This window comes from Cucurbita pepo, chromosome 3, assembly GCF_057944985.1.
Source record: "Cucurbita pepo subsp. pepo isolate OVF chromosome 3, ASM5794498v1, whole genome shotgun sequence".
Lineage (NCBI taxonomy): Eukaryota > Viridiplantae > Streptophyta > Magnoliopsida > Cucurbitales > Cucurbitaceae > Cucurbita > Cucurbita pepo.
In genome coordinates this window covers 2,556,273-2,576,704 of record NC_141800.1, presented here as the reverse complement: position 1 = coordinate 2,576,704, position 20,432 = coordinate 2,556,273, and the positions used below count along the sequence as shown (strand labels likewise).

The window sequence follows — 20,432 nt, the reverse complement described above, 5'->3', positions numbered from 1 at the left end:
TTATCAGGTATGATTGTTTGATGTTGGTGTGTCTATTTGTGATGCCAAAATTAGGGTGGGTTGGTAATTAATTGGATGTAATGTTAATGGAAATGGAAAAGACAATTCTATAAATGGGAAATGAATGAGAATCCAATCAAAGAAAATACATTTAACTTTTATTTATTATTTTTATTTTTATAAGAAATAAATTTAGTGGAGGAAAATAGAGTCAACCTAATCAAAATTTCCATTCCTAATAATGGTGCAATAAAATTGTTGGAGTCAATTCAAATCCTTTTCTTCCATTGCGTCAACCTCAAAATACATCAATTTCCATAAACATTTGTTTTTGTGCTAAATCTATATAAATCAATTAAAATTTTATGACTCCTATATTAGTTTACCGTTAACTTTAAAAGTTTATTATAATTTAAATAAAATTTATAATTATTTTTTATTATTTATCCTCCCATAATTCTTGAAAATTAAAATTTAAGTCTACAACATAATTTTTTAAAATATATATTGAAATTATGTTTGAGTTCAATATTTGAAAATAAATAGAATTTTTTTTCCATGAATTTTATTAAGAACATAAAATTTAATAAATACTTCAAACAACCCGAACTAAACCAACCCAATATTTTACCGTTAAAAAATAAAAAAAATAAAGACATTAACAAAATTTTAAAAAATATATAAAAGTTGGATTTAAAATCATCTTAAATTAAATTCAACCACAAAACCTTAGATTATTCCAACTTTGAAAAAAAAAAAATATATTAGGAGAAATGGAAGGTTGACCAATTTTGACCTTTGGATTGGAAATGATTGCCTAAAGTTAGAGCTCCATCTCTCTCCCACACAAAAGATTTATACACTCAATCTTGACTTTCCCCAAATCATGCCACCTTTGACCTGCACACACACCCCATGCATCCCTTCCCCTTTGCAACTCTTTTTTTTTTTTTTTCAATCCAATTAAATATAATGTAAAAGATTTTAATTTTTTTTACCACGAACAAACATGTTTGATCTGATCATGTTGATATGAAGAATGCTATCGGATGAAACAAATCATTGATGGAATTCTGATATCGACTATAATGACCGAATGCTCCTACCGATGCATTTTTACATCCCACAGCTTCGGCAAATCGCTTTGCCTCGTTCATCTTCGAGCAAGAGCGCTCGATCAGTGAGCTATTACGCACTCTTTCAAGGGTGGCTACTTCTAGGCAAACCTCCTAGTTGTCTCTGCACCCCTATCTCCTTTATCACTGAGCGATCATTTAGGGGTTTTAGCTGGTGATCCGGGTTGTTTCCCTCTCGACGTTGAAGCTTATCCCTCATCGTCTCACTAGCCGACCTTAACCCCTGTTATTTTGAGATTGTCGCTATTAAAAAACAAAACAAGAAAGATCAATGCTAAATAAATAAAATACTTAAAATGAGATTTCATAATTGAACATTGTTCATAGTCTTGAAATCTCATACGTCTCGTGACAACCATACAAGCTCATGTATGAATCGAAATGAAAAAAAAAAAAAAGCAAGAACGAGTATAAAATATTTACCACACGAGTAACAAAATCGTTTTGTAAATAAAATGGCGAGGTTGGCACCACTCAAAGTAGAATCTAAGCAATAACACATCCACTTTCTTATTCTCCCCTTTGACTCTCCACTAATAAGCTTAAACTTAGCATCATCATGATGCCATTCAATTTGCATTCATTTTCTTCAGCTTTACATCACATTATTTTGTGTATGATAATTGGGAAGAGGCTTAGACCTCCACTAGCTTCTGTAAAAGAGTAGTTGGTGGAGAAATTAAACATATGCTATCAAGTAGCCTAAATATCAATCTACTTCTACTAAGACCCAATTCAAAGTTGAAGTATGGTCATCGAGTAATTTAGGTACCGTTTAGTGACGACTTTGTTTTTTGTTTTTGAAATCTATGTTGTTCTTGCAAGATCTTTAGGAAAATTGAAAAGGAAGATCTTAAGCTCTACTCAAACCCAATTGAAACTATAAATTTTCCAAAAAGTTCAGAAAATAGAAAAGGAAAAAAAAAGGGAATGTTGGGTGAAGAGTTTTCCAAAATCCAAAGGCATGGCCAAGCCTAATGAGGCAGAGATGCGCATGTGAGTATCCAAGGATTGGAAGTGATTTGACAAGACGAGAAGAAGGAAAGTAGTGGCATCAAAAGAGGTAATGAGATGCAGACATTTGAGCTGACCTTTCAACCCCAATAAACAACAAACCAAAAAAATACAAAAAAAAGACAAACAAATTCATCACCCTCTCTAAAACTGTCCCCATAAACCCTAACCCTAAACAAACAAAACTCTCTCTCTCTCCCACTGTAAGAAGGTTAAATGATTGTGGGTTAAATCAAATTGCTTAAAAAAATCTCTATGAACTTTTAACCATGCTTACTGTGTCGGATAGATTCTTAATCTCCTAATGAAATTCTGAGTCTCAAAACTTTTGATTTTGGGTTTAATGGACATTTGACATATCTAAAAATTAAAAAAATGCAAGAATTTATTGAAAACAAAATCCATGATTGGAATACTAGATAAGCTTGAAATTCCATTTCAAAACTTATGAGTTACTCCTATAGTCCTATAGTTATCATTGAGTTTTGAGTTTGGAACCTAGTGTTTATCCAATACTCATATCCAATAATAAGCTTTAGTTCTATAATTTGATTCTGCTGGCTAAAATTTTGTGTGTAGAAAACAGGGCACTGATTCTCACATGGCTAATAGCTCTGACCCACCACCCACCACCCTTCTGAGTCGGACTCAGTTTTCTGTCTTTTGGTAAACATGTTGCGTACAGAGAAGCCACACAGTTGGTGATTGTAATGGGACACTTCATTAAAACAGAGAGAGAGAGAGAGAGAGAGAGAGAGAGAAACGTAGAAAGAGGCTTCACAAGTCTCATCTCTCTTTCAGGGTTTTGTTTCATTCCTTTTGCTGTCTTTTGGTTCCCTCTGGATTTGCCTGTCTCATTGGGTTGCTCCATCTTCCCCCCTTCCTTACCCCTGATCAGCTCTGTGTTTTGTGCAATAACCCCAAGTTTTAACTCATGTTTAAGAGCTTCAACCCTCCATTGGGTATTTGCATTAAATGTACATTTGTCCATCGTGTTTGTATCACTATTGGGTTGTTTTAACTAAAGCTAGTTTTGTGAGGAATTTCAAGCCCTATTGGTTGGTTTACCTACATTTCTCGTCATGGAGAAATTACTCGGTGAAGCTGGTACAATGTGACTGACGCTTTTGTTATTGTGTCCCAAGTACAAGAGAGAATTTCATCGAACTTTGGTTATAAAAAACTTTAGATTTTTCTCTTCTATATCCAACTTTAGGTAATTGATCTCCACTCAATTAGGTTAGTCTTCATATAGTTGACATAATGTCTTACGGGCAATCGTTGAATATGGTAGAAATTTTAGGATCTTAGTACTTTTGTGAACATCTTTTTAACTAACTTGTTCTCAAATGCTACAAATTCTAATGGAGCACTCTAGTTTTTAATTTTTTTTGGCTTGGACTTGTGGACCTCTAACTCATTTCTTGGGCTTTCAATTTGTAAAGGCTTCAGCCCACTCTCCCTACTCAGCCATAAAAACCAGCTTATTCCAGCAGGGAAATGACAATATAATAAATAGAATCTTAATATCTTCTATATGACTAAACTAACACTTAATCTAATGAAATCATTTTCTATTGATTAATATAGAGAAATAACAATGTGGGGGACTAAATAAAACTGATCTTCAAACTACAAGGACCAATTAGAAAGCAAATTCAACTTCAATGATCAAACATCAAATGAAAACCAAATTCAAATCTCAAGGATCAAAAGAATTAGTCTTGAAAACTTGAGAACCAAATAGATATACATGGGCATGTAGTCTAATTTTTGTACACCTACCCATCCCTTCCACTTAGTTTATTTTCTACCACAAGATCTTCATCTAGCTTTCTAAGAGAATTTTTCGTGGGTATTATAAGCAAAAACTGCTACCTTATTTCCATGGCAAAATCTTCGAGAATATGATAGTTATTGGCAAGGTTAAAACGAAGTGTGAATGGTTTGATTTCTAAAGAATCAAAAGCTTTAAAAATGAAATGGGAAGCCAATCAAGTTGAAGTTAAGTTGGTCATCAGTATCAGAATCATATTCCTAAGCTTTATTCCCACGAAACACTACAAGCTTTAGTGAGGATTGGATCGATATATATATGGGTAATAGCAGACAATATTCTACCTCAAAGCTTCAAAGATGCCCATATCAGAAGCAAAACAAGACCATCACCCACCAGGTTATTTCTCTCTTCCTCTCCCTCAAAGGTTTCACACTGTCTCTCAATCTAACTGTTCTAAACTATAGGGCACCCGACCGAGGATGCCAGGACAGGCAGGAAGAAACGGTTCTGGGACACTACAAAGAAACGAGGAGATAGAAGTTTTATTGAAGGATGGTGAGTATTTTCACTATCCTTTCCCAACCCCCTCACTTTTCACTCAAGGAAAAACCAAATGTTACCTGATAAACTTGTGGATTGGATGCAGTCTTTTTGCATTGTGCTGCTGTTGGCTTTGTGAGGCATGCTGCTGATCCTCCTGGGTGATTGTTCTGTTTATTGTAATTAGTGTTATAAATGTTTCATCAATATCAGCAACATGGGATCTAGTGTATTGTATAAATCAACTTTTATCTACGAGATAGAGACTTGCACCTGTACTTGCCTAAGATTTTCTTGAGCATACACAAGTTTTAGACCTGATTCTGATCATATCATTATTCCTTTGTACCAAAAAGGCCAATCTTTCTAACAATACATGGTAGATGAGGAAAATATAAATTCAAATCCCAAAAATGTTATATAACATAGATTGTAATTGTAAAGTTTTTGGTCACTGTTGTATATTTGAACTAACCTTCCTTGGCTTGTGAGATGTGCTTATTCTTCTTCCAATGCTCTGGGTAATCAGTCTGGTTCATAAACTCTTCAGGGTTTTCTTCCTCCTTCACACCATGAAAATTCACTCCTAAAATAATCTGAAACCAAAATATAATATCATCTAACAAAGAACATGATGAATAATTTACATATAAAGAGTGAAGGAAACTAGACATCCAAGGAATTTTCAAGTTTGTCAGAAATTTACAGCCCTGAATCCTTACTGTCATGACTTGTTCCCACCCAATGCAACTACCAGAGTCAAGACAGAGATTTGGTAATTTGAAACTCCATTATGATTCTGTGGTGTGTATTGTAATGCAATCATATCCATAAACAACATTCCTGCCTGTAGCCTTTGCATTTTCTTGCTCCTTGCCATGTAGAAGAACAAAACAATTAAAAGCAGGAAACTCCAATGCCTTAATCTCAATGTGAATTACCTTGATGACTTAAATGTGCTGCTAAGTTCGTACTTTTTCTACGAGAAATACTTACTCTAAAAGTACTTTCCAGAGTTATTAAAGTTTCATAAAAGTTTTGAAAAATGCTCTAAATAAGCTGAAAAGCACTATTTATCCCCTTTCAAAAATCGTGTTGAACTCGCCCTCAATATACCTTAGGGTGATTAGATGCAAGGTCACGCTATCTCCTTGCATTATATGACACGAGATAAAATAATTTGAATAAGCTATCAACTACAACCATAATGAAGAACACAAGGGCCCATTGAAAGATAATTAAACATTTGAACCAGTTGGTAAGGAGAAAATAAATGAGCATCTAACATTGGCAGGCAATCAGAAATAACATCCCATTCAGTTTGCAAGCAACACTAGAGAAGTTACTAATACAAGCTACGCAACACATGTACAAACTTTTTATTGTTTAGCCATGGCTCATGTTAATTGCCCATGAGCCTTGGAGTTGCCTAAGATCAAACACAACTTCTTTAACCAGGCTTACTACATCATGTACTGCCTTGACGTCCATCTCTCCTCATATCTCCCAAAGGAGTGGGCAGAATAAGGTGCCCCTGTGACATTGAGAGAATCAGGTTCAATGCCGTAATCTGTCAATGGTCTGTGTTCAAGAACTTCATCGTGACTTTTCACGAAATCAGGAATTTCAACCTCTCCCTTCTTTATATCGTCTGAAAGATATTGAAGGCGGCTCACATACTTGATTTTCCAGTACAAACTACAAAAAGAGAATAAATCTTATCAAACAAACTACACAAGATGTATGTTTATAACGCTTTCAAACTTCTAGGCATAAATCATTCAAGATATACAGCATTAGAGGAGACGGATAGCACAAAATTTCAAGTAAGTTAAACAACCATAGTAACTCATACCATCGGTTCTCCCCACTACCGTAAAGATTATATTTTCTAGTGAGATGCTTTTAAGAATTGAAAAAAACTATATATTTCCAAAGATACTAATAATTTCTGGTAGCATCATATTGATTACATCCCTACGAAGACGAACGGTTACCTGTTTCTTCCCTTGTTATTTGCTTATAGAATACATCAATAAAAAATATTATTATTATATACATATACATAAATACATATATATATATATATATATATATATATATATAATAACTAAACTAACTAAACCGGGTATGAGAATGTAACTGCTTTCATGTTCATATACATATACATACATACATATATATACAGTATGATGAAAGAAAAGGCGTGATTGTAAAAGTGTCAACTGAAAACTATGAAAATTTCAGCTGCAAAAATAAATGATAATAATATTGCAAGAGCAATGGTAAAATTCTCAAAGTTTGTGAAATCAAAAAGAAGATAAACAATTACCAATTGAAGCACTAATAAGAAGAAGCTGAATTCTATCCATAAAGAAGCAGCAGCAGTAATTGCAAATGTTAAACCTTAATTTAATTAAAAATATTGATCAAATCTCAACAAATTCAACATATGGTGAACGCACTCACCTGCCACTGAGGAAAAACCGGCCTAGAGTCGCCAAGACAAGCCTTGAACGGAGACCAGGATGTACAAAGTAGAGAGTTTGAAGTCTATCCTTGTAATCAGACGGAAGTTCTTCATAAATCCACCTCAAGATGGTTAAGCCAGGACAATTATCGTCCTTCTGGGCGGTTGTATGAAAGTACACAACGCAAAATGGACCCTCTGACAATTCGTTCTGAAATTTATGGAGGATATATTTCTTCAGCCGCTCTCCACTTACAACCACAGCTGTGTTCGAAGAAATATCGTGCTTAGAAAGCAAGTTGCAGTTATTGAATTCTAATACAAGAAAACATTAAACAATATTTCTGAACAGAAGTTTGTGCTTAAACGTTAGCCCCATCCATTTTATGGTGATATCAAGAGAAGACAGAGGCTAACCGTAAATTCGTCATGAACCTTTGTTGGGTCTAAGTAGTCCACTTTCAATTAAGTCTCGAAATTGTTAAACTAAAACAATGAAACCTCAAAAACCAATAACAGAAGAAAAATCATAATACGGAATCGCTACTTTACCTGGATAGTACTTCCCGACGACGCGGAGGATGCGATTCCCAGCCTTATCGGAGCCCTCGAGACGGACAAACTGCAAGAGATCGAGATCGGAGAAATCCTCATCAGATAAAAGGTTTTGAGCGCAATCGTGCCAATTTTCATCCTCTTCAGACTCCTTGTCCTTGCCTTTATCCGCCAAAAGTGGCCGCGAATCAATACCGCATTCGGAAGGGAGAATGATGACAGAGAAATCGTTCGGGGTGCTGCCCATATCTGCTTCGATCTTCTTCTCACTTTCCCCTGATTCGTCTCTCGCTATTTAAGGTGGAATCGAGTTCAGAATCAACAAACAGCTCGCATTCGTGAAATAATGAAGAAAATTACATGAATGGACCGGATGATGCTGAGATCGCCATTGTTGGAGCTTTGATTGGAGGAGAGCTGAATTCAGTGTTAGGGTTTACGGTATCAGAGCTTTAGGCGATAAAAACCTCTTTTATTGTGACGTCAAGATCGTGAAGAAGATAAGATCGATGGGTATATTAAATTACAATTTTTTTAAATTAAAGGTACTTTTATTTATTTACCCTTAATTTTACATTTTAAAAAATCTATGAATTTTTTTTATTAAAAAAAAACTCATATTTATTAATTTTTAAATTAAAATTAATTGATTTATTAAATATAAAAATATTTATTCTAAAACCACTCCCTAGAACTAAATATCAAAATAATTATAAATTTTAATTTTAATAAATAATTTATAAACAAATCATTTTTATTAAAACTACTAATTATAAAATCACTCTCATATCAATTTATTTTTTTATTTAATTATATTAACACCAGCATAATTCAATTAATAAATTAGAAAAATAATAATTTAAATAGTTAAATAATAAAAGCTATAGAAAGTATTGGTGCTACTTGTCATCATAAAAGGCCAACCAATTACCTACCATGGACAAAAGACAAAAACCCTATCTTCATATATATATATATATATATCCAAAATAAATATTAAAAAAAAAGTATAATCTTTTGAGTTTTTCCTTTCGGGCTTCCCTTAAAAGGCTTTTTAAAACGCGTCTTATAGCCAATGTGGGACATCACAATCTACTCTTTCGAGGCCAGTGTCCTCGCTGACACTCGTTCTTTTCTCCAATCGATGTGAGACCACCACCAAATCCATCCCATTAGGGCCAGCGTCCATACTGGCACACCAACTCGTATCTATCTTGAAAATATAAGGGTGTATATATATCCAAAATAAAACGATTAAAATCACTTTCGTAGTAAGACAATCCTGCTTAAAAGTATAATCTTAATGATTAAATACTTATTTAAAAATGATTTTAAACCAAACTGTAACTACCCATGGGACATCACAATTCTCCTCCCAGCCAATATGGGACATCACAATTCACCCCCTTCTAGGCCTAGCGTCCTCGCTGGCACTCGTTCCTTTCTCCAATCGACACCCTTCGGGGCCCAGCGTCCTCGCTAGCACTCGTTCCTTTCACCAACCGATGTGGGACCACCACCAAATCCACCCCCTTTTGGGGCCAACGTCCTTACTCTCACACCGCCTTGTGTCTACCCCTTTGGAGCTCAATGTCCTTACTGACACACCGCCTCATGTCTACCCCCTTCAGGGAAGAGCGAGAAAGCTAGCACATCGTCCGGTGTCTGGCCCTTATACCATTTGTAACGACCCAGATCCACTGCTAGCAAATATTGTCTTCTTTTGGCTTTCACTTTCAGACTTCCCCTCGAGACTTTAAAACGAGTCTGTTAGGAGAAGGTTTCTACACCCTTATAAATGGTGATTTGTTCTCTTCCCCAACCAATGTCCAATGTAGGACATCACAAAAACGTTGTCCAATTATCTACGACACTGTTTACTTAACGCAACCAAAACCCGTCCTCCCCCTCCCTTAATACACCATAAGTTCACAATTGTACCCTAAAACCAAATTGTTGTCGTATGTGTTTTCCATCTATTTAGGTTGTGAGCCTAAACATAAGCCTTCCATAACACAATCGAACAAGTCATTTGGATCGATTAACATAAGCTCAATCTAATTTAAGGTATCTTATTCTCAAACATCTTAAAAACTCGAAACGAACGAATCCAAGATCTAGGGTTCATAACTCAGATATATTTTGAAGAACACATAGATAATGATTATACAGTGTTCATACCAATATGAACAAATAAATCTTACAAGAACAAGCTGCAGCAAAGAAGAAGCGTTTTGATATCATACCTAAATTCTTTGCACTCAGATGCAGCAATCAGGGCACTTAATCAAGCCATTTTCATTACAATCAGGGCATCTTCTCAGCTCTCCTTCTTCTTCTTCGAACACCTTCCGGCTGCCATGGCAGTTAGGGCACGGCACAAACCTCGCTTCCCCACACCGTTCACACACAGTTTTCACCTCCCGAACTGGAAATCCCACTAAAAGCTTTCCCAATTCCCCGCACTCGTTTAGCTGTTTGATTTCCTCGGCACCGCCGATGTGATTTCCTCGTATGAACACTTGTGGTAGACTTAATTTCTTCCCTCCAATCGCACTCTGTAACTCTTTTCTGTACGATGAATCCATGGAAATGTCGCGTTCGTCCACCGGAACTCTAAATCCTCTGAAGATCGTGCGAATCCAGCAGCAATCCTCGTAGGTTTTCCGGATTCCTCGCAAGCTCGTGAAATAGATTACGACTTTGTCTTCTCCGCCGGGGAATGAAGAACATATCGGACTGGAATCGACTGATTTGGCGGTTTTTTGGTAGCCATTGGAGGCTAATTGCCGGGAGGAGAGAGCTCGTCGGTAACTTAAAACGACGTTAGGGTCTAATTTAGCGAGGAGAGCTTCTTCGGACAAATGCTGCCAGAGCGGCTTGACTAAGGAAGACGGCGCATCGAAATCCTCGGATCCGACGGTTTTGAAAGGGGGTTTCTGAATCGCGAGGTTGGGGTTTGGAATGGGGTCATCGAGGCCGTCCATTAGTTCCCAGGTGTTGATGACGGAATCGGGGGAAAAAGCGTGGTCGGAATCGGCAGCGGTGGGTGATTGAGAGTGGTCGGCGTGTTCTGGGGCGGGGAATTTGAAGGCATTGGGGTTGGGGCGGTCGATGAGGAGGAGAGAACCGTAGGTGGTGGAAGTGAGAGTGACGAGATGGTGGGTGTCGCCGTGTTTGATGGGGGGGTGGTGGATGAGCGGCGTCGGAAGAGAGAAAGCTCTGGGAAGCGGCGGAGAGGATGGGGAAGCCGTTTCAGGGTCGGCGGAGGGGAAAGTGATGGGTCTGGAAGCAGAACAGCCCATAGAGAGGGAATCGAAGAACTAAACAGCTTCTTCTTCTTCTTCTGGTTCTTCTTCTTCTGGTTCTTCTTCTTCTGGTTCTGGTTGTTCAAACTGGCTGAGAAAAATGGCGGATTAAAGAAGGAGCTGAATTCGGTGAAGAAGAAGATGAAATCTCTCTCTCCTCTCTGTCTCTCTCTCTCTCTCTAACAGTCACCACAAGCTGCAGAAGAGACGCGGTTGGGACTTGGAAATTGCCTTATTTAAAAGTAATTAACATATATATATATATATATATATATATATATAATTTCTTTTGAGAGAGCCCACAGTTTAGGGAATGATCATAAATTTATAGGTAAAGAATACGTCTCCACTGTGGGGCCTTTTAGGGAAGTCCAGAACAAAATCATGAAAATCTATGATCAAAGTAGACAATATCATACCATGAGGGTCGTGATTCTTAACATAGTATCAGAGTCATGCCCTAAACTTAGTCATCATGAGGGTCGTGATTCCTAACATACTATCAGAGTCATGCCCTAAACTTAATCAATGTCAGTAAAATCCTCAAACTACGGACAAAGAATTATGAGCTTCGAAAGTGTAATCAAAAGTGACTAAAATGTTGAAAAATGGTGTACTTTGTTCGAGAGCACTAGAGAAAGAGTCGAGTTTCGATTAAAAGAAGGTTGTTCGAGGACTCCATAGGCTTCAAAGGAGACTCTATAGTGTACTTTATTCGAGGAAATGATTGTTGGGAGGAAGTCTCACCTTCGCTATTTTAGAGAATGATCCTGAATTTATAAATATTAATTATTACAAGCCATTTTGCCAAACCCAAAATAAAGCCATTTTTTAAATTAAATTTTTTTAACAGAAACAACTTTTATTAAATAATGAACGGACACAATTTAATCTAATTATAAAATTTTTGGGTTGAATTTGTTCAAATTGTTCCGATTATTTTCATTAAATAAAAGTAAAATGTTAGAATTAAAATTTACCACTTAAATTGTTAGATTTTTTTTTTTTTTTTTTTTTTTTTACAAAGAATTGAAGAATAAATAATCAAATAAATAATTATAAAAATTAAATAAACATATGTATATATAATTACATCATACAATAAAAATTCATTTTTATAAAATTAATCATTCATTCAAATAAATTCAATACATAAATTTTTTATTTATTTAAACTCAACTAAGTTTATAATTATAATCACTAATTTCTTTTTTAATATACAATAATCTTAATTTTTGAAAAATATTCTTAAAAATTAATATTAATTTAAAAAATAATTACTGTGGTGAAAAAATAGAAAGCAACGTTAAAACGTGCATTCCCAAGGAAATTAAATGTTACCTGTCTGTATTTTTGGAATATATCGGCTGAATTCAATTGTACGCATATATTTTTTATTTTAAAAAATCAAATCCAATGCATCCAATGGAGTATTTTATTAATAATTAAGACCAACCAACCAATAAAATAATTTCTACATTTTGACTTTTTTACAATACACTCATTTATTTATTAATAACTAATATTTTACTTTGCTCTAAATTTGGAATCTTAATTCAAAATATGATCACTTAATAGGCACGCCACCGTTCTGGTGGGTTCCCTTAACCAAGCCACTGCCTATGAGTCGCCGGCTCATTCTTCAACAGGCACGCGGTCAGAGTCCTGGTCTCCTCCCCACTGCTTAGAAGCTTACAGTTTCATGTTCTATTTCACTCTCCGATGGGGTTCTTTTCACCCTTCCCTCACAGTACTACTTCACTATCGGTCACCCAGGAGTATTTAGCCTTGCAAGGTGGTCCTTGCTGATTCACACGGGATTCCACCTATTTAAAACGTCAAACACTAAATTATTTTATTATTTTAAATAAAACTTGCCTAATTTAGAGTATTAGATGTTAACTTTTAATGATATTGATTCAGTCACCTACTTCCTTTATTTGAATATCACAGTGAAAGAATATAAGCGTTTAAATTTATATAATTTCTTCGAAAACATATTTGACACAAACAACAAAGTTCGACGACTAAAATTTAAAAAATATACTTTTGTTTTCGATACATTTTGTTAGACGAACACGACTCTCCACAATGGTATGATATTGTCCACTTTGAGCATAAGCTCTCATGGCTTTGCTTTGGGCTTCCCCAAAAGGCCTCATACCAATGGAGTTAGCATTCCTCACTTATAAACCCATGATCATTCCCTAAATTAGTCGATGTGGGACTTCCATCATCCAACACATTTAAATATACGTATAGTTATTTTATTTTGTTTCATAATTATTTTTTATTATTTATTTTTCATAAACTAATTAGGTAAATTTTCAAAATATATATTCAAAATAAATTATCAATCTTAATTAAATATTTAAAAATAAATAAATAAATGTTTTTACACACGACTATAAATTTTGAATAAATGACTCAAACAACTCGAACCAATTCATCCAAAAAATAGTATAGTTGGCTTCGTTTCGGTACATTATTCAATAACAATTGTTTTGGTTGAAAATTTTTACCCGAACAATCAGATTCAACCGAACCTATTAATATCCTTAGTTGGTAAATATATCTCACACTTTCGAATCATTGGTCGATAATGTCATTCAGTCCACTCGGATAGAGCTTGATTTTTTAAATTATTAGTATATGAAAGTGTTTGATGTAAGATATTAAATGGGCTTTAATAATGAATCTTTGGGGCAACCACCCACAAATGAATGTGGGTCATGTGGTAATTGTCTTTTGATTATAATGAGTACCAAAGTTATGGATCAAATTTTTTTTTCACATTAAATATTTGATATCTATGGTTTACCAAATTTTATTAGCCAATAGAATTCGAGCATTTATTAAGGGTTGTCTGGTTTGGTTGTCCCATTTACAACTCAAACAAATTAATTGACCAAGTGCTTGGAATCTTCTAAACTTGTACTTTTTCTTCTATCGTTATCAAATAATGTGTAATTTTTCAATTATTTTTTGTTTAAAATTTGTCGAGGAAAATGTTGGAATGTTATTTTAGTCGATGATATATGTCTAACATTAAATAAATATTTAATTGTTGAGGATTATTGGGAGTGTGTCCCACACGCTAATTTAGGAAATGATCGTGTGTATAATATATATATATATATATATATATATATATATATATATTTAAAAAATAAATATTTAATTGTTGAAGATTATTGGGAGCAAGTCCTGATTAATTTAGGGAATGATCATGAGTTTATGAGTAAAGAAATACATCACAATTGGTACGAGGCTTTTGGGAAGCTCAAAGCGGGTATGATACGACTAAAATAAAATGAATTTTTTATAATAATTATTTCAATAAAAAGTTCTTTAAAATCTAAATTTTTAGTAAATTAATTTAAAGTATTTATTAGTAATTTATAATTATTTTGATGCAATTTAAAATTAATTTAATTCTCAAAATTTTATTAAAATTGCACAAAAAAAAAAAAAAAAAAACATAAATTGAATTTTATATTGAAAAAGAAAATATGGGGAAAAATGGAAAGAGAACAAAAATGGAAAGCATGATTGTCTTCTTCTCCGTCTTTCACGAGCCACGACGTATGCAGCCGCCCCGTTGTTTCTTCAATCTTCTTCTCCGGCGAGCCGTAGGCGGCGGGGATACGCAATAAGTGGATACAAATGTCTTTATTGTATCAGGTACTGATTAAGGAAATTTATGCTAAAGATACAACCAGAGTTTTTCTTTCTTGCTTTGCTAGATATGTGCGTGTCTTGTGCAATTCGCACAACTCCAGGTTATCGTCGCCGTTTTCTACCTATCAGGTTGTGCCGAAAATCTCATCAACAGATAGAGACTATAGTGCCAATTCGAATGTTGCACGCACGAACTGGCTGATCACAAAGCTTGGTAAAGAAGGAAAAATCGGAGAGGCACGTAGGGTGTTCGAGGAAATGCCCGATCGAGATGTGGTCTCATGGACTGCAGTAATTACAGGGTATATCAAATGTGGAATGATTGAGGAAGCTAAGAAGCTATTTGATAGAGATGACGCTATAAAGAATGTTGTTACTTGGACAGCATTGGTTAGTGGATATGTAAGATTGAGCCGGATTGAGGAGGCTAGAAGCTTGTTTGATGCCATGCCAGTTAAGAATGTTGTTTCCTGGAACACTATGATTGAAGGGTATGCGCGAAAGGGTTGGGTCGATCAGGCTTTTGATTTGTTTAAAAGAATGCCCGAGAGGAATGTGGTTTCTTGGAACACTATTATTACAGCATTGATGAAAAGGAGGAGGGTAGATGAAGCTCAGGAGCTTTTTAACCAGATGCCGGAGAGAGATGTGATTTCTTGGACGGCCATGGTGGCTGGTTTGGCAAAAAATGGGAGAATTGATGATGCCCGTTTAGTGTTCGATAAAATGCCTGAGCGAAATGTGGTTTCCTGGAATGCAATAATTACTGGGTATGCTCAGAATATGCGGCTGGATGAGGCCTTTGAACTGTTTGAGAAAATTCCAGAGAGGGATGTGCCTTCATGGAACGCCATGATTACAGGGTTCATTCAAAACGGTAAGCTTGAAAGGGCAGTGGATTTGTTCTATAAAATGCCTACCAAAAATGTTGTTTCTTGGACAGCAATGATTTCTGGACATGTACAAGATGGGCAAAGTGAAGAAGCATTGAAGATTTTTTCAGAAATGCAAGCAGCCAACAATGTAAAACCAAATGAAGGTACTTTTGTCAGCGTGTTGGGTGCTTGTAGTAACTTAGCCGGTCTTTGCGAGGGACAACAAATTCACCAGATAATAAGTAAGTCAGTATACCAAGAAGTTACAGATGTGGTATCAGCTTTAATAAGCATGTATTCAAAATGTGGGGAGTTGGATATGGCTCGTAAGATATTCGATGATGGATCGACAAGCCACAGAGATGTAGTTTCTTGGAATGGGATGATTGCAGCCTATGCTCATCATGGCCATGGCTACAAAGCAATTCGTTTATTTGATGAAATGCAGGCATTGGGATTTCGTCCAGATAATGTCACCTATATTGCGTTGCTTTCTGCTTGTAGTCATGCTGGCCTTGTGGATGAGGGGTTGAAATACTTCGAAAATCTCGTAAGAGATGGGTCTATAACGCTAAGAGAAGATCATTTCACATGCTTGGTCGATCTTTTTGGCCGAGCGGGACGACTCCAAGAGGCATTTGATTTCATCAAGGGGCTTGAGGATAAGCCTTCATCGTCTGTTTGGGCAGCTCTTCTTGCTGGATGTAATGTTCATGGCAATATAGATTTGGGCAAGTTAACGGCTGAAAAGCTTTTGGAAACAGAACCAGAGAATGCAGGAACCTTTATGCTGCTATCTAACATATATGCTTCAACTGGAAAATGGAGAGAAGCTGCCAAAGTAAGGTTGAAAATGAAGGATAAGGGATTGAAGAAGCAACCTGGTTGCAGTTGGATAGAAGTTGGTAATGCAGTGCACGTGTTCGTAGTGGGCGACAGTTCTCATTGCCAATCTGAAAATATTTATCTTTTACTTCATGATCTGCATATGAAAATGAAGAAGATTGGTCATACATTATATGAAGATTTAACAGTGGATTTGAATCTTGTGATTCCATGAGCCTGTAACTGGTGTCAAATTTGCTTGGCCAACCATATGTTCTTCAACGCTGCTACACCCAGAGGTTGGTTCAATTCCTATGTTCATCTCCATATCTCTTCCCTGCCATATTCACAGGCAAATGGCAAGCAGGGAAGCGAGCGGCTTGTACTGATGAGATTGCCTCCACCGTCAACAACTAAGCTAAATCTTGTGCCCTTTGCTACAGGTCTGTCTTCTTTGAGTCTATGAACTATGTTATTTAAAGAAAGGGATACAGTGGGAAGCAAATGTGGGAAGCAAATGTGAGATCCCACGTGAGTTGGAGAGAAGAACGAATCATTCTTTATAAGGGTGTGGAAATCTCTCCTTAGCATATGCGTTTTAAAAACCTTGAAGGAAAGCCTAGAAAGAAAAGTCGAAAAAGGACAATATTTGCTAGCGGTAGATTTTTCTATCCATTTCAATAACCGTACTTTTGTGCTTTGGCAACTTGAACTGTCCATCCATTTTTAAGTTCTTTGTTTTCGTACTTTTTAACTTATGGACATGGTGAAGTAGCAATCAAAGTAGTTGTTTAAAGAAGATACTTTTGTGCTTTAAAGATTGGTAGTGCTCTCCATGTGATTTTTCCTTTTAATTTTAAGAACATATTATTGAGGATCGTTGGTGGGAATACCACATCGACTAATTAAGGAATTGATAATGGGTTTATAAGTAAGAAATTCATCTCAGTTTATGCTCAAAGTGGACAACATCATATCGACCCATATTTTTCTTATTTTTCAGTTGGATTGATGTTAATTATATCAACACTTCAACCCAAACTAAATCAGAAGGTGGGGGATAAGTAAGGAATAATATATCGAAATATATGGGCAAAAATTTAACATTTATAGAACAATTACTATAAATTTTATTTTTTCTTTAAAAAAAAAATCCCCGTAAAATAAGATAATCTGAAAAAGGAAATTGTGGTGAAATCGGCTTTAGCTACACGCTACGGGTAACATTTCTTCAACCATAAAGTTTGCAGCTTTATCTTTTACTCAGCCCAATAGCCTCTGCCTCTGTTCTCTAATGGCTTCCTCTAAATCTAGTCCAATTCCTTCAATGGATATGCTCTGAAACTCCCAGTCCACGCCTCTACCTCGAACAACACACCGGAAAGGCCATGGCAATGACATGGCACATGGCGTTTTGGATCGCTAACATGGTTTGGGTAGCCTTGAGCGACTGTGTTTCTTCTTGTTTGGCCATCGCCGACGAGGTCGCGGGCTCCATCAGAACTGGTGATATTGGCCCTTTTCACATTGGCTGACCGGAGATTCTTCGATTTCGTCAATTCGGTAACCCTCTGGTCTGTATCCTAACTCCGAATTTTCTGATTGTTTTCCATTTTGGTGTTTTGTTTTCACTTCTGAAGTTTGATGTTTGTTTCAAAAAGCTTGTTTGAATCGTCTGATTTTCCCATCTCGGATTTCTGCAAATTATGCTCTCCATGTGCTTGATTATAGGGTTCTAGAGTCCGTTCAATCATTTTTCTCTTTCTCAATCGTGTGAAGTGTGATTAGGAATGCCATTACGCAACAATTGGAGTCCTGTGTTTCAAGAAATTGAAGAGGTTGCAATTTGAGTAGCTATTCTTGTTTATTTCTTGCTTTCTTTTACACAGAAATTATAGCTAGCTAAAATAGGAACTGTATGAATTGGTTTGGCCTTCATTGATTCAACTGATATCATCAAGTTTGGAGATATATTCTGCTTCTAGTTCCATTGGGTGTTTAACATTTGATCATTTTTCATTCAACATATTAACTATACGTCAATATCTGATATTTTCTACTGTCTTATGATCTATTCTTCAATGGGTCTCTGTAAGATATTCTTTCGTTTTCTGAAATACCAATTGTCTTTATATCAAATGACACTGGAAATTTGGCTATTAATTTCCCTTGTAAAACTAGAAAAAGATGGCTGATTCTGGGCTGTTTGTATAGATCTGTTGTGAAGATTGTAGAGAAATATTATGGATATTATTAGGAATTGATGATGAGTATAGCTTATGTTAAGGATATTTAGCCTTCCATCACGGTTTATCATAGCTACCATATTTGACATTTTATTATAGGCAAATATCTATATATTTAGCCTTCCATTACGGTTTACCGTAGCTATCATATTTGACCTTTTATTACAGGCAAATATCTATATATATTTAGCCTTCCATTACGGTTTACCGTAGCTACCATATTTGACATTTTATTACAGGCAAATATCTAGATATTTAGCCTTCCATTACGGTTTACCATTGCTACCATATTTGACCTTTTATTATAGGCAAATATCTAAATATTTAGGCTTTTATTATGGTTTACCATAGCTACCATATTTGACCTAGAAAATATCTTGTATCCATTTATTTCTCTTCCCATTTATTGTTTTTTCATTTCTTTTGTAATTTATTTGATGATTTTAAATACAGAGTTTTACTACCATTCAGGTGTGAAAATTTTAGCAAATATTCTTAGCTTAAAGTAAGGTTTGAACGAGTATACTTCTAAAACAATGAGTGCAAGATAGGAGGAGTAGTTGAGCACGCAAACCTAACAAGGTAAGTGAGAAGGTTCATCTTGGAATAGGTGCTTAGACAAATCTTGAGGCTGAAGACTTGCCTATAACTGAGGACTAATCACCTTAAGCTAGCTAGTGAATGGATGTCAAGCATCCCTTATAAACTAGATACACAGCAGGAATAGAGTTGACGAGCTAAAGCTTTCTGGAATGGCTTTTCCTGCTTTTTCGAGTCTAGATACCCACATTCTAGTATGGGTTTCCTTCGCCACCCTTCCTCGCTCGAGCCTTCAACCCTCTCTCTCTCTCTCTTTTTTTTTTTGGATCTTGGTAGTTGAATGTTAAGCGTGCTAGCCGGGTTGAGCTTCTACTCGAAGGCAACTATCCCTTTTCTTTGTATGTTTAACTACGACTCTTTGTCTATCCAATGGGAGTACATACACAACCCTCAGACTCAACGGTTAGGTTCGACTCTGGTCTTATTTGTATAACTGCTCAAGATAACAGGCAGTGTACGTTAATATCTATAAAAACCTAGCATGTAAATAAATAACAATGACAATGTCATGGTTTATTAATGCAGGAACAAACTGCTATAGTTGCACACTTCTGGTTATAAATCCCCAGATCCTACTCATGTGGATAAAATTATATTTTACTGTTGCTTCCATTCTCAATAGGTGAAGAACGATAATACGTTCATATGCAGGTAAAAAAGAATGGCAGATCAAAATTTGAGTATGTAGGCAAAGCTATTAGTAGATGAGTACGAACTGTGAAAGCTGAGGAACAAAAGTTACTGTGTTGGACTCTGGCTGCTGCTTCCACACCCATCCTGAATTGGTAAAAATTGTATATTCTTGAGTCATCTGCATGTTTTAGCTCGTTGGAGCTCTGACCACGAGAACATGTTAGTTTGAAATATTCGTATCAATTACTTACGTACAATCTTGTTAAAACATTTAATTCCTAAGAACTTTTGGTAGTTTTAGTATTCTCGATTTCTTCTTACTATAGTTTATATACATTGAACAAACTCTTGGTCAGATATGTGTTAGGGCAATTCATTCTACCTCCTTCTTCGGGAGGGATAATGCTTGTCGGATATTTTGGTTTGACACTCCTCATACCCACTAAGTTGAATTGAGTTTCACGGAGTTGTGCTAGCTTTATGTAGAGCGGGAATAGGCGGGAATAGGGGACATGAATTGGAAGTGGAGATGATGAAATGTAGATAAATATTTATATATGTATTTTTTTTTTCAAAATTAAAGCGGATATAACATATGTTATAAATAAATTATATAATATTATAAATTCATGATTGTAAAAAAATTAATAACAAAATATGTTTATAAATTAATTAATAAAAGTTGATAATTATAACTCTGTTATTTGACATATAAAACTTAATTTATGCATTTGATTAATTCGTGCGTCTAAATATATTAAAAAATTAA

The 20,432-nt window shown here is 35.5% G+C and overlaps 4 protein-coding genes and 2 long non-coding RNA genes across 11 annotated transcripts; 3 read left to right on the top strand and 3 right to left on the bottom strand.

Annotated features, from left to right (window-relative positions):
- Positions 1-1,003: 1,003 nt before the first annotated feature.
- On the bottom strand, positions 1,004-5,577 carry LOC147793056 (uncharacterized). 3 transcript variants are annotated; one of them, XR_015420338.1, is made up of 4 exons: positions 5,193-5,577; positions 4,946-5,066; positions 4,551-4,640; positions 1,410-1,789 (listed from the first exon to the last, which is right to left on the bottom strand). It is a non-coding gene; the product is annotated as an uncharacterized LOC147793056 (long non-coding RNA). The 3 variants fall into 3 exon arrangements; XR_015420339.1 differs by lacking the exons at positions 1,410-1,789; positions 4,946-5,066; positions 5,193-5,577 and adding exons at positions 1,004-1,359; positions 4,744-4,939; XR_015420340.1 differs by lacking the exons at positions 1,410-1,789; positions 4,946-5,066; positions 5,193-5,577 and adding exons at positions 1,004-1,359; positions 4,754-4,939.
- LOC147793057 (uncharacterized) lies at positions 4,278-4,757 on the top strand. Its single transcript, XR_015420341.1, has 2 exons — positions 4,278-4,326; positions 4,395-4,757. It is a non-coding gene; the product is annotated as an uncharacterized LOC147793057 (long non-coding RNA).
- A 152-nt stretch (positions 5,578-5,729) lies between the features above and the next one.
- On the bottom strand, positions 5,730-7,743 carry LOC111790683 (SEC14 cytosolic factor family protein / phosphoglyceride transfer family protein). The gene is made up of 3 exons (XM_023671694.2): positions 7,493-7,743; positions 6,940-7,204; positions 5,730-6,168 (listed from the first exon to the last, which is right to left on the bottom strand). The coding sequence occupies exons 1-3, from the start codon at positions 7,740-7,742 to the stop codon at positions 5,934-5,936; spliced, it is 750 nt and encodes a 249-aa protein (XP_023527462.2). The 5' UTR covers position 7,743; the 3' UTR covers positions 5,730-5,933.
- Positions 7,744-7,775: 32 nt separating this feature from the next.
- On the bottom strand, positions 7,776-11,031 carry LOC111790682 (uncharacterized protein At3g28850). Its single transcript, XM_023671693.2, has 2 exons — positions 9,742-11,031; positions 7,776-7,912 (listed from the first exon to the last, which is right to left on the bottom strand). The coding sequence occupies exon 1, from the start codon at positions 10,798-10,800 to the stop codon at positions 9,757-9,759; it is 1,044 nt and encodes a 347-aa protein (XP_023527461.2). The 5' UTR covers positions 10,801-11,031; the 3' UTR covers positions 7,776-7,912; positions 9,742-9,756.
- Positions 11,032-14,321: 3,290 nt separating this feature from the next.
- On the top strand, positions 14,322-16,629 carry LOC147793055 (Pentatricopeptide repeat (PPR) superfamily protein). The gene is made up of 2 exons (XM_087121953.1): positions 14,322-15,361; positions 15,428-16,629. The coding sequence occupies exons 1-2, from the start codon at positions 14,470-14,472 to the stop codon at positions 16,417-16,419; spliced, it is 1,884 nt and encodes a 627-aa protein (XP_086978079.1). The 5' UTR covers positions 14,322-14,469; the 3' UTR covers positions 16,420-16,629.
- Positions 16,456-20,018, top strand: LOC111790951 (uncharacterized). Of its 4 annotated transcripts, none has more exons than XM_087121957.1 (3): positions 16,456-16,627; positions 17,499-17,747; positions 19,682-20,018. In XM_087121957.1, exons 1-2 carry the CDS (start codon positions 16,456-16,458, stop codon positions 17,717-17,719), a joined length of 393 nt encoding a protein of 130 aa, XP_086978083.1. In that variant the 3' UTR covers positions 17,720-17,747; positions 19,682-20,018. The 4 variants fall into 4 exon arrangements, with proteins under 4 accessions (XP_086978083.1, XP_086978085.1, XP_086978082.1 ...); XM_087121959.1 differs by having other exon boundaries at positions 19,653-20,018; XM_087121956.1 differs by having other exon boundaries at positions 17,499-17,758.
- Positions 20,019-20,432: the final 414 nt, after the last annotated feature.